This window comes from Asterias amurensis, chromosome 14, assembly GCF_032118995.1.
Source record: "Asterias amurensis chromosome 14, ASM3211899v1".
Classification (NCBI taxonomy): Eukaryota; Metazoa; Echinodermata; class Asteroidea; order Forcipulatida; family Asteriidae; genus Asterias; species Asterias amurensis.
In genome coordinates, this window is record NC_092661.1 from 5,113,334 (window position 1) to 5,127,431 (window position 14,098).

Genomic DNA, 14,098 nt, shown 5'->3' on the forward strand with positions numbered 1-14,098 from the left:
ATTAAAAGCAATGAAAATCTAACTCGACAAGTTCACAATATTAAATGCAATGAAAATGTACACGCTCAACAATTGTCTAATAGGCTTTATATCAAGTAAAGCAATTCCAATATTTGATAATAACAATTTGCAACTTACTCAGAAACTTCGCTGGAATGGTGCTGGCGGGTTTCGTTGAATGGTGGCATGGAGCTGCGTGTCATTAATTGCTTGAAGATGTTATACAACTTAATTTAGCTAAAGTTGTGAACCAAAAGTAACGGAAAGAACGAATCACTTAAAACACGTCTTGCCGCTGTCGCTTCTTGTGCAGGAATGATTAGCCATGTACTGCCAGTGCAGTATAGCTCCGCGCCACACCCTAAATGCCTCAGCGAACTGCAAGTATTCTTTATAAATTGAACTTACTTATAAGGAAAGGAATTCGGTGAATAAAAATAACTACGTAAACAAAGGACTGGGTATTCCAATTGTCGGTTGGTTACATTAGTGTGGGTTCGAATCCCGGTCGTGACACTTCTGTCCTTGAGCAAGATACTTTACTGTAAAAAGTGCTTCTCTTCACCCAGGGGTATAAATGAGGGTAGAGGTTGTTATTGTGTATGAAAAAGCCACAAGCGCCTTACAGGCAGCTCAGGGCTGTATACTCCCAAGGGAGCTGAGAAACATTACAGGGATGTTATTGGCCCCATGACTAGGACACTAATGTAAAGATCATTGATACGGTTATTGTGAAATGCGCTATATAAGAATTTGTTATTATAAATTACTAAACAATGCATACAGATGTACTCGGTAACGAGCAATGGGGGAGCAATTTATAGTATTTTTTATATAACGTTGTGAGACTTCCTCTAAAGTAACAAATTATTTCAGAAAGACGTAATTTCTCACGCGATAAAATACTTTAAACAGACAAGGACATCACGCCTGAAGCCCTTTCAGGCATCTGGAAAGCACATAATTTGTATTTTTTCCTTTATTATTTTCTTACCATTTCGATGATCAATCGAGCCCAAAATATTCACAGATTTGTTTTTCATTGCATTGTATTGTGATAACACCAACTGCTAACACTGGTCTTTGACAATATTATTGCCAAACGTGACCACTGTCTTTAAACAGCTTAAAGGCAGTGGACACTATTGGTAATTACTCAAAATAATTATAGGCACAAAACCTTCCTTGGTAACGAGTAATGGGGGAAAGGTTGGTAGTATACAACATTGTGAGAAACGGCTCTCTCTGAAGTGACGTAGTTTTCGAGAAAGAAGTAATTTTCCATGAATTTGAGTTCGAGACCTCAGATTTAGAACTTAAGGTCTCGAAATCAAGCGTCTGTAAGCACACACCATTGTGTGACAGGGCTGTTTTTTATTTCATTATTATCTCGCAACTTCGATGACCAATTGAGCTCAAATTTTCACAGGTTTGTTATTTTATGCATATATGTTGAGATACACCAAGTGATAAGACTGGTCTTTGATAATCACCAATAGTGTCCACTGTCTTTAATAATTATTGTAAGTTCTCATGTGCCATAACAACCCGCTTTATAAATTACTGAACACATCGATACATTATTATCCTCCTAATTCTTGCTCCAAATAGAACTGTATAACGGGACACGTTTCCATGGTGATTACTCAAAATATACATTTTAATCTGAGAAAGACATCGTGTCTAAAGCCACTCATGCATATAAAGCGCATAAATTCGTGCAATATGTTTTTTCTTAAATTATTTTCTTTCAAATTCCAAGACCAATCGAGACAAAAATGTTTACAAATTTATGAATATTACATTATGTTGAGATAAACCAGGTGAAAGTACTGGTCTTCGACAATTACCAAACGTTGACAGTGCTTTAAACAGCTGAATAATTCTTGTATGTTCTCATTTAACCTTACAACCTGTTTTTATAAATTACTGAAAACATCGATAAATATCCTGCTTAGTTTATAAACATAACCGTACAACACATCTAGCTAAGCATGTACATTTTTTTACCATGTGGTATCCAATAAACAATATTTATAAGGTAACCCAAAATTTAGGCCTTAAAAATGACACAACTAATCTTCACAGAAATCCTTCCAAAAATTCCAAACGATACTTCTTCTCTAGTTATTTTAATTTACAATAACTCCATGTTGAGTGGGTTATGGTTGCCTTTCTCGATCGTAGATTGCATTTATCCGCCCATTGTTGACTAAACTAACAACTGACAGTTTGTAAACAAATTTTGTTCATCACATCCCCAACATAATACAACATTCATAAATACATCAGACAATTTCGCTGTTCCTATTGGTGGAGAGCGCGTCACGTGGGTGTGTATAAACCTTTGTTTATGACCAGTAAAAAGTGTTGAAACATGGGCGTGATACGTGAGTTTGCACCTGTGCTTATAAGACAGTTTCTTCATTCCTATTGGTCGAGAGCAACGGCCGAGACAGTAACGTTGTGCCACATCACGCGATACGCGCGACGCGCAGAGCATTCCCTTATAAGGAGTTGTTTACCAGAGGGCCTTGACTGGGCCTTACCATTTCATAGCTGGAGGGGTGTTGTGTTGAAATAAATCATTGGAAATTAAAATTTTTGCATTTACTTTACTTTTTGACCATAAGTGTTGATGTTTTTTGACCGAAAATGTATTTATGAATGGGAATCAAAGTGTGTTGAATCGGTTTTCAACTAGTGGTTGAAAACCCGCCGAGGCCTGCTTCTTCATTATATATCTCGACTTCGTCTCGGTAAAATTATCAAGAACCAAACCTCGTCGGGATTAAACCATAAGTTGAAAACCTCTTCACCATACATTGATTCCCTTATTTAACACCAAAGCAAAATTCCCTTCACCTAGCCAAAAATAATTCAAGAAGGAAGTTAACCTGAATTAATCCTTTGATTAAAATATGATTCTACCTCCCTCCCTTTACAAATCCCCACAGAATTCGTACGCTTGTCTTATAGCCTTTGGCTAATAGCCACACCTGGCTGTGATAGCCACACCTTACTGTGACCAATCATGTATTCGACTGATTGCTTACATGTGGCTTGACAGGGTGCAATTTGAATTGTACTTACAGTGTTGAAAACAGTCGGATAAGGTAAGCTTGTGAGTTTTTTTCTGATTTTGTTGCAACAGGTTTTAAGTTACGTATCAACTGAGATAACTAAATTAAGATGAAATCCCTTATTAACATAAAGCTATGCTGTTTTACATCCTTGAAAATTTGCGGTGCGACTACCATTAAAATAAGAGAGTGCCATCTATTGGTTAACAAAAGCGTTCAACTAAACTCTCAACGGAATTAGAGACAATGTAGGCCTACACATATTCGATACACCACAATCGTTTAGGCAAGGTCATGCCTTTTAAATTTGCAGTGCGAAACAAAAATATTCAATTGAACTCGATGCAATGACAGTTTTCAGACTTACAATATTAAGCATTTTAAACTAAACATCTATTTCAATTAAAACAACTGTAAAAGTTAAATTTAAATATTAAACCGGATTAGAGTATTTGTAAAAACGAGTGGCTTGTTTTAATCAAACCCAATGAACTTAATTGGTTGTGTTGCTTTTATTTGCTGTCATGTATCCGTGACAACATTGCTACAAACAGTTTTTGGAAACGCTTTCCTTGAATTATGATTGCTTGAAGTATTATAGTTTTCCCCAAAAAGATGAGTTTAAGTAGGTTAAAAAAAGAAATTTGTCACAACTCCAAAACCTTTTGTATGAAGTCTAAAAATGTGTTGGGGTTAATTTTGCATTATTTTTCATGCAATGAATGTATTTGCTATTTGATGACGCAACGTATATGGTAACCGAACTTTTACGATTACTAATGAAGTGTGCTTAAAGAAGACTAGCAGAACAAAATAAGTGTTAGATATTATAAGGTTTTAAAGGAAATTATGATGGTCGAAAAAGGGAACACTTTTTTGTTGAGCTTCAGCATTCAAACAGTCTGATTTAATTTCATCTTTTGCAGATTTCATTGTTTATACAATATTTTATTTTAGTCTTGATTCGTTGACCCTGTCTAGCATGAGCAGACCCCCCAGATTCAGCTCATTCAGCTTATGCTTGACAGGGTCTTTTGTTATTGACTAACGCTGGCTTGGCGGTCGGGGCACCATACCCATGATGAACAGCAAGCTGCCAAATCAATGGATGATGTCATCTTCGGCCAATCACCGTGCAGGAAAACCATGATGTTTAATGGTTGAGTTTTGGACTACCGGTGGAAATCGCTGTATCCTGACTGGACTAGGTGAACGATCCGGTCTCGCTTTTAACATTAATTCTGGGAAAATTATGAAACAATCTATCCGTGTATACTATTTGGGGACTGTTGCCGACGTTCATAATGGAACAATTATGCCGTGTTTTGTGACTTGTTTTCTTTATTTTTGAAGCATTTTCTTACGTCCAGTTTTTTTTTAGTTGCAACGATTTTTCATACAAAACGGTAGATATGCTCTTTATTTCAATTTACTGCTACATAATTTCTGTCAATACTTTTCAAATAAGGCAGAAAAAGACTGAATTTCAGAAACCATTTGGACTAATTAAATATATTTAAACCGAGCTCACGCATGGAATACATCACAAAAGACTGCAGATAAAACCTTACATTTGGGCTTATTAACGCATGGGGTGCGGATTGACTGAAACCACTAGGAATTCGACATCATTTTATCAACAATGTCGACTACACAGTATAAGAATGGGGACATTCAAATTTTGGCATGTCGACAAACCAATGTCAATAATTCGTTTCACTAACGACAGTTTCATTACCCTAATAAGTCAGTAATATATCCAATAATGTGGTATCATCGGGAAATCTACGGTTGTAGGCTTGGTTTCTAAGTTTGTGATATTGATTTTATTGCCTGCCCAGTAGCCAATACATTATTACTTAATGTTTTACTTTATATAATCTGTCATCTCCAAAGACTTTGCAGTATGAGGATGGGGACAATCTATTTCGGGGGTGTCAACATACCAATTTCAATATTTTTTTTTGTTATCATTCTTGATTTGGATGACATCGCCCTAATACGAATCGATTTGATATAGACAACTTTTATTACCCTAAGACGTCAGTATTATATCCAACAATGCTGTCACTGTTGGTCATAGCATCTTCGGGAAATCTACAGTTTACCTTTTAGTAGGCTCGGTTTCCAAGTCTGTGAGTTCACCGTTTAACAAGAAACAAATGTCGCATTGACTTTTTCAGATTGGGGTCATCCCGAGATCCCAAAGCGGCTCAAGTCGAATATCCAAAAGGGCAGAACAAATCACCTGTCAAATAAAATAGTTTGACTTCTTTATTTTCCGTTCGCTCGAAACAAAGAAATTTCTTAAATAATACTCTGAAAACATTATTATTATTATTATCATTATTATTATTATTATTTTTTTTTACGACATTGTTTCGAACGTAGGAAATAAAGAACTCGATTTATTTCGGACTTAATTTTGGCTCATAAACCTGTTTTCATCACAATGTGTCCCTCCAAGAATTCCTTATCGTTATGGTTAAACGGGTTATTTGTTCTTTAAAAAAAGGGGGAAAATGCAGCCCATCGATTGCGAAGTAAAGTAATATTTCAATACTGGTCTAGCCACGGACTACAGCATACACCAAGCAGTCTGGCTGATCATCTGCCTTCAAGTCTCCAGCCTTTACATCGTAGAGCCTGCACTGACCAGAAGTCATGACGTAGTCGAAAGACCAACACTCGTTATTCATCTTGCAACGCATGAAACATTGCATGGGTGACTTCATGTGAACGACCGACAGAGGGCGTGCGTTGGTTATTTCTTTGTCCACAAACATCAAAGTGGACAAGCAGGTGATGGAGACCGACGGGTTTACGATCATTGCAACTGTGGACATATCAATAGCGGTTGAATCAAATTAGAAACAAGTAGTAGAAAGCCAGAACATGCTGTGGTCGTTAAAAAAAAAAAAAAAAACTCTTCTCCGAGGTCTCTGCATATATTTTTTTTCTCGAAAAGATTACGACACAGTAGGCGGTAAATCCCTTAAAAAAAAACAAGAATGCCGAAGAAACAAGCAACCGACACACAGTGGGCCAGAATTGGATCTAAGTGCGCCAAAATTATATTTCAACATATTTATGGTGAAAAGTTGATTTTTAGGGATTTTTGGATACGTAGATTTCGTAATGGCTATGACGTCATCATGTTCCTAAGTAGTGATTGGTCGGCAGTAGTTTTATTATAACTACTAATTATTATGCGTAGGGCATACAATTTGTTCAAACATTTGTTTGGCTAACCTGGGTATAACAAAAACAGTGTGAACAAAGTATTTTGCGATGCAAAGTGTGTTTTCATAAAAGTTTCTAAAAGTGAAACTCATGAATGGTGTCCTTTCTTTGATGATGAACAGAGAAACGTGATCGCTGACCACACGCACTATCGAGTCGTTACAGGTGGTTGAGTCAAAACAGGCGTCTCTCATTCATTATAGGGGTATACTTCAAAATTAAATAATTTCCAAAGTCGCAAAAAGTCGCAACCAAATTTGGTTTTAAACTGTTCTTGAAGGTTCAGGCTTCTGTAAAAAGTGAGAATTAAAGCGGCAATCGGTGGCATTTTATATTTCCTTCGTCTCTGACAAAAAAGAATGAAAATTAGGAGGTATTTTATGTGATTTCTTAGATTTTGTCAAACAACAAACATAACTTAAACTGATTATTAACTTAGATTAAAAAAAAAAATCGAACCGGTTTTCATGGCGTTATCTTTTATGAGCTGTTCAGGGCAGCAAGTTAAACTACACATTGACCGTGTCGCACTTTTATTAACATTTTGTGAGTGGCGTTTTTTCATTAATTCTAAAACAGTAATAAACCAACTTAAGTATTGATTCTTGAAACTATCCCCAATTGGCGCAGTTTGACACAACACGTAAAACTCTCAAACAACTAACAAAAACCGAAATACGCAATTACTCAATACAATGTTTATCCAAAGACCAATTCAAGACGATGTGTACCTGAATAATAATAAAAAATTGTTTGTAGATTTCCTCATTCTACAAGATTAGTCCATTACAAGAAAATGCAAAAACCGTTCTTTGTCATAATTCATATTCTTGTTAATGTCCTTACTTGTTGTTTGAAGGCAGTCTTCCATGGGGTACTCTTCAACCATTACTTCGCAGAGCGTTAGGAGGTTGTCCCATTCTCCATTCACATGGAAATCGTCGTCCACACTGACGTACCGGGCAATCACCGGAGGGTCACATACAATCTGTAGGTGTGCCCCAGGGATCGATGCTTGGTCTCTTGTCACTGGTAACCCACACGCGGCGTTGTTGAAAATGTCGTTATGTATGCCTGCCCTTACCACCGCACCATTCAATCGTTCATCTGTCAATGAAATTAAACTCTTTGTTAAACTTGCTTTAACTCAGGATGCACAACATTTTTTTTTCAAATTAGTCCAAATGCTTGATGTTTTGTACAGTTATACTAGGATTATCAATGTTACTGGCTTTGGCAATAACATTTTTTCATGTTGTTACATTAATTATGTTCAAATGCATACTCGCGAACATCAACCAACGACATTGGGTTGGCAGAAACCAATATGCATTGCAGTAGAATCTTTGATTAAAATATTTTGTCGGTGTTTGCAATAAGAACTTCCCTTTCAAGTCAGAGTTATCTTAAAATAACGAAATTCTGTCTGCGAACAAACCATAGAAATCACCATGAGTATTGTTATAGTATCCATAACAACAACTAATAAGTGTTAGTATCAACACGTTCTAAATTATTAACGCTTAAGAACTTACTACCAGCATCTCCTCTGTTGACAAGGGTGATACGACCGAGGCAGTGGTTTGCTTCCAGGTCAACCTTCCACCAGGGATGGGCATTATAACCTGCAACATGAACATCGTAAGAGAAGGCATGATTTACAGAAAATTAGGACAATATTGGCTGAAACCCAAAAGGTATAAGTAGTGCAGAATCACTTTTATACAGCAAACCGCGGGTGTGACTATTCTGTGTTTCCACGAAGCCCTTTTCAGTTGTGACACCGCCTCTCGGGAATGTTTTTTTTCTTCTCTCGTCTATGCAATTTCCCAATAGGGAACAGATTTCCCTGTGACACATTAACTGGGCCACTGTCAGTGATATAATTGGATGCAATGATGTCGTGTGTGCGGCACCGTAATGTAGCCCGAGCCCTAAATGTAGCCCGGACCTAAATGTAGCCCCAAACATGTACCTAGATGTATCCCGGACCTAAATGTAGCCCCAAACACGTACCTAAATGTAGCCCGGACCTAAATGAACTTAGCCACAGACATGGCACTACTGCTTAATGGTGTTCCAAAAAAGACACTTCGCGTCGCTGTCGCCGTCGCCGTCGCGGTCGCGGTCGCCATCGCCGTCGCCGTTGCCGTCGCAGTTGTCATCGCCGTCGCCTCCGGACTCCTGAGGGCGCTGTTTCACTATCCTGCACAGAGCTGTCCAAATATTTAAAGATGTTAGGGGGACGAGGGCTGCGACCGTGACGGCGTCGGCGACTGCGACTGCGACGGCGACATTGATGGCGACGGCGACGGCGACGCAAAGTGTCGTCTTTCGAACACCATAACTGCTAGATATCCATCTACTGTGGATGTTCAATCTATGGTATAAGATTTACTTGAACTGGGGACAAAGTCCATTGCGTTGTTTCCATTGTCCGACACCGCTCCCACCCCCCCCCCCCCAAGACACACACACACATACACCCACACAAACACCACAAACATTCCGGATGCTGCGGTTTCAGGACTCGTTTCGGTTTAGGTAGTAAGGCAGATGACTCCTGGTGCCAAGTGCATTCGGCGGTAGTTTGCTCATCAGTCCCAAACTGCACTATCAACTGTGAAATAACGCTGAGTTAATATATCTTTGTCGTTGCTCCTTTGTCTATATATTCAAATGTTAAGACCTGCGAGTTAGGTATAGCCTTAAAATCCTTTTCTTTTTGTCATTTTCTTTTGTCCTTTTTTATTTTTTTTTAATTACTTTTATTAATTTTATTCTTCTTCTTCTTATACGAGACCCCACATAAACCCACCCTGTTAACAGCTGTTGCTTTTATCTGCACTTTGAATAGTTATTATTTAAACACTTTAATAGACCGATTGCATTACAAATGTTTTCATGTGATCACGTGACCTAAGTGAGTATTGAAAAACACAGTTACACAGTAAAGACATGGGAAGACTCGTACCGACGGACCATAATTGGCTGTATTTTCGCTAAATAACCCTTAACTTAAAACGAAGCCCTTTTTGTTAATTTGAACGTTGTGATATTGATTTAAATCACATTTGCTGTTTGATATTTCCAGTAATCTACTACAAAATGCTCACGCGCCGTTTGCGTTGTGCACAGCGTCAAGTCGGGCTGAAGGGAGATTACGAAGTTGATCCGACTCATAGTTGACAGCTACCCCTTCCAATCAAATAGTTTGAGGGTGAAAAATAAGGGATTTGCAGCTCCTATTTGGTGTAACTGTGTTTACCCAATACTGGCATTGTTCAGCCACCGGTAAGGTCTCATGTTACAATCCCGGAATATTCTTCAGTGATTTCGAGAATTGAGTCTTTATTGAACAACAAATTGCAACAGTAATCATGTCTTTTTACCGCACGTTTTATCCCATGTTTGTTTACATATAATAAAACCCACAACAGGTCACGTGACGCATGGAGCGCAATCGATCTATTGAGTCCAGTTTATTATGCATGTTTTTCATTTGAAACGAGTCAAACAACTCGCACTTTCATTCATTGTAGCAATCATAGTGTGTAAGGGGAGAAGCGAATCATACATGTAGCTGTGTATCCGACCATCAGATGAGACAATTGTGATTTTTAAAAATTTTATTAAATAAGTGCATCTTTATACAGAGTTTTACTATAGATGGGCAGGCGCCGTTTGTATGATAGTGCGGGTAGGAAACGAAAATGGGTAGAGAATGCAGAGGTTGATGAGGAAAACGCATGTTTTTGGTGTGGTCCCTGGTAGTAAACCATCCCTTGGTTGCTTGGACGTTGCTTTTGGAGCTGTCAATACGGCGGTTAAAACTGCACTTACTATCTTTGATGTTTTTATATATCTCCACGGAAGAAAGGGGGTGTGGGTTTATTAGAGATCGATCATTGGTGCTGCACGACAACGACATACCATTCAACAACATAGTGTGTGTATGGGAAAAGAGAATAACGCGTAGCCCTTGTGCAATCAGACTATAAAGACGAGACTGTATATGTGACCAAAAAACAACATTTTGATGGTTTTGTAGAATAATAAGCATCGTAAAGAGTGTTTGTAGGAAGGAGGACACGCACAAACAAAAATAAAGTAATACCGGAACGCACTGAAAGTATTTCCCTTGTTAATGGAGAATCATGTAAATTAAAGTTTTAAAGAACGTATGGGGCGATATGTGGGTAGTCCTTACGGAATGGGTTTTTGTGCGGGGGTGGGGGGGGATGGATAGGATAGATAACAACACATGTTTTCGGTATGGTCTCTGGTAGTAAAAGTTTCCCGACTGTTAATTGATGTTTTGAGGTGGGAGACAGATGTCTCTGTGTTCAAACACTGAGTCAATGATTACAGCAGAACTAATTTATGATGTTTTTATGAAACTCTATGAAGACAAGGGAGGTACAAAGGGAGGGGGGGGGGGGTAAAAGGAAGGGGTTTCTGGGGAAAGGGTAGTTGGAACATAAAGGTCGGGGAGACATTGAGGATGGGGGTGTTTAGAGTAGCGGTGTTGAACAATAAAAACAACCCAATGGGCTTGTGCCCAAGAAACGGTTGAAGCAAATCTTCCACATACTTCATATACGACGAATATCTAGCAGTAGGTTTGTGTTTAAGAAAAACATTAATATGAAAAAAGGCGTCTTTGTCCAAAACGAGAACGTGTTGAAAACATGTACTTGCATTTAGTGTTGGTGTAGATTTGACTGCGCATATCTCTATGTGAAATGAATGTAGGTGAAAGGTGAAGAGGGACGAGGACCGACCTTGTCCGGAAGCCACTCTCAGGCGTTATTCACGAGCCTCGAAGTGTGACGTCTGTGCGGCCCCTAATTGCAGCCCGAGCCCTAAACCTCGTTTTTATCCAACCCAAAGTACATTTATTAGTTGCAAGATTGAAAAATACATCAGCAGGTCGTACTAAGGAGGAAGTTTGTTTTACTTTGTTTCAAATGTTTTTGCTAAAAATTGTAAGTACGAGTGTGTGAACACAATTTTAAAAAGCGAGGATTGTATGTTCTTTGCCCCGAGTTACACTCACTTCTACCCACCAATGTAATGTGCATCTTGCAAACATTTTTAACTTTAATAAATTTTCCTCTTACCAGTGTTAGAGCAAGACCCATCAGCGTAGCTTGTATTTAAGTTGCCGTCAACTGCTCGAGATGCGGCTGAAAATTTTGAATTCTCGTAGTCCGAGATCTGGCTGGCTTGCATTCCATGGAGATCCAACGCTGAAATGAACATGATTCAATTTTGGAAGTGTATTCGTTGTGGACGCAATCCTATACTTTTAATCGATGTTTGTTTTGATGGGAATGTATAATTTTGGTAATCATATTTAATATTAATGAAAGTTATACCTTTTAGTAGAAACCACAAAAGCCGCTTTGGATAGTGTCAAACATTTATAATACATTTCAATTCGTTATGATTTTATTAGAAAAAAAGATGAAGGTTTTTGTTTCATTTCATTTCATGTCCCTTGAATCTGAGATTAACGGTCCTATTATTGCGTATTTTAGAGATTTTATTTCCTGCGTGGACATTAAAATAATCTGTCTGGATTTTTGGGCGATATCTCAAAACGAGACTTGTTCAATGAAACGTTCCCAACTACATTTTTAAGCGATATAGACCAGTTCCGAAAACCGAAGTAATAATTTGCTTTGAAGTATGTTTCGTTCCCTAGTTAGTTTCGTTAATTAAATACTTACCTGTGAGATCGAGGCACAAGCAGGATAGCGGGTAAAACCACACGAGGATTCCAAAGAGAAATATCAACAGGTTTTTCTCTAGCCACTTTCCCTCGCAGTTTTTTCATTAATTCTAAAACAGTCATAAACCAACTTAAGTATTGATTCTTGAAATAATCCCCAATTGGCGCAGTTTGACACACTACGTAAAACTCTCAAACAACCGACAAAAACCGAAATACGCAATTACTCAAAACAATGTTCATCCAAAGACCAATTCAAGACGATGTGTACCTGAATAATAATAAAAAATTGTTTGTAGATTTCCTCATTCTACAAGATTGGTCCTTTACAAGAAAATGCAAAAACCGTTCTTTGTCATAATTCATATTATTGTTAATGTCCTTACCTGTTGTTTGAAGGCAGTCTTCCATGGGGTACTCTTCAACCATTACTTCGCAGAGCGTTAGGAGGTTGTCCCATTCTCCATTCACATGAAAATCGTCGTCCACACTGACGTACCGGGCAATCACCGGAGGGTCACATACAATCTGTAGATGTGCCCCAGGGATCGATGCTTGGTCTCTTGTCACTGGTAACCCACACGCGGCGTTGTTGAAAATGTCGTTATGTATGCCTGCCCTTACCACTGCACCATTCAATCGTTCATCTGTCAATGAAAATTAAACTCTTAGTTAAACTTGCTTTAACTCAGTATGCACAACATTTTTTTTTTAATTAGTCCAAATACTTGATGTTTGGTACAGTTATACTAGGATTATCAATGTTACTGGCTTTGGCAATAAAAACATTTCATGTTGTTACATTATTTATGTTCAAATGCATACTCGCGAACATCAACCAACGACATTGGGTTGGCAGAAACCAATGTGCATTGCAGTAGAATCTTTGATTATATTATTTTGTCGGTGTTTGCAATAAGAACTTCCCTTTCAAGTCAGAGTTATCTTAACGAAATTCTGTCTGCGAACAAACCATATAAATCACCATGAGTATTGTTAAAGTATCCATAACAACAACAGTTACTAATAAGTGTTAGTATCAACACGTTCTAAATTATTAACGCTTAAGAACTTACTACGATCATCTCCTCTGTTGACAAGGGTGATACGACCGAGGCAGTGGTTTGCTTCCAGATCAACCTTCCACCAGGGATGGACATTATAACCTGCAACATGAACATCGTAAGAGAAGGCATGATTTACAGAAAATTAGGACAATAATTGGCTGAAACCCAAAAGGTATAAGTAGTGCAGAATCACTTATACAACAAACCGCGGGTGTGACTATTCTGTGTTTCCACGAAGCCCTTTTCAGTTGTGACACCGCCCTCTCGGGAATGTTTTTTTTCTTCTCTCGTCTATGCAATTTCCCAATAGGGGACAGATTTCCCTGTGACACATTAACTGGGCCACTGTCTTTATCCGTAGGTACTTGCTTTTCAAAACGAGTGATATCATTGGATGCAATGATGTCGTGTGACAAGAGCTTTCAATGGCTGTGTTTTCATTGGTCGGGGTGATTGTGGGTGCAGCTGAAAAAAACATATTACCACGGACCAATCAAAACAAAGATATGAACAACTTACTTTCGGTCGTCTGCTGCATGCAGCGTCCATCTGTAATAACTATGTTTAGTGCATCCACCATGTAGAAAACATGTACATTTAGTGTTGATGTAGATTTGACTGCGTAGCTCTATGTGAAATGAATGTGTGAAAGAAGAGTGACGATGACCGACCTAGTCCGGAAGCCACTCTCTGGCGTTAATCACGAGCCTCGAATAATGACGTCTGTGCGGCACCTAAATGTAACCCGAGCCCTAAATGTAGCCCGGACCTAAATGTAGCCCCAAACGTGTACCTAAATGTAGTCCGGACCTAAATGTAGCCCCAAACATGTACCTAAATGTAGTCCGGACCTAAATGTAGCCCCAAACATGTACCTAAATGTAGCCCGGACCTAAATGAACTTAGCCACAGACATGACACTACTGCTTATGGTGTTCCAAAGACAAAACTTTGCGTCGCCGTCGCCG

General features: G+C 38.5%; 1 protein-coding gene across 1 annotated transcript; it reads right to left on the reverse strand.

Moving 5' to 3' along the window:
• Positions 1-5,650: 5,650 nt before the first annotated feature.
• Positions 5,651-13,710, reverse strand: LOC139947367 (uncharacterized). Its single transcript, XM_071945263.1, has 8 exons — positions 13,650-13,710; positions 13,140-13,229; positions 12,450-12,710; positions 12,062-12,139; positions 11,450-11,578; positions 7,862-7,951; positions 7,173-7,433; positions 5,651-5,919 (listed from the first exon to the last, which is right to left on the reverse strand). Exons 1-8 carry the CDS (start codon positions 13,708-13,710, stop codon positions 5,651-5,653), a joined length of 1,239 nt encoding a protein of 412 aa, XP_071801364.1.
• Between the last annotated feature and the right edge of the window lie 388 nt (positions 13,711-14,098).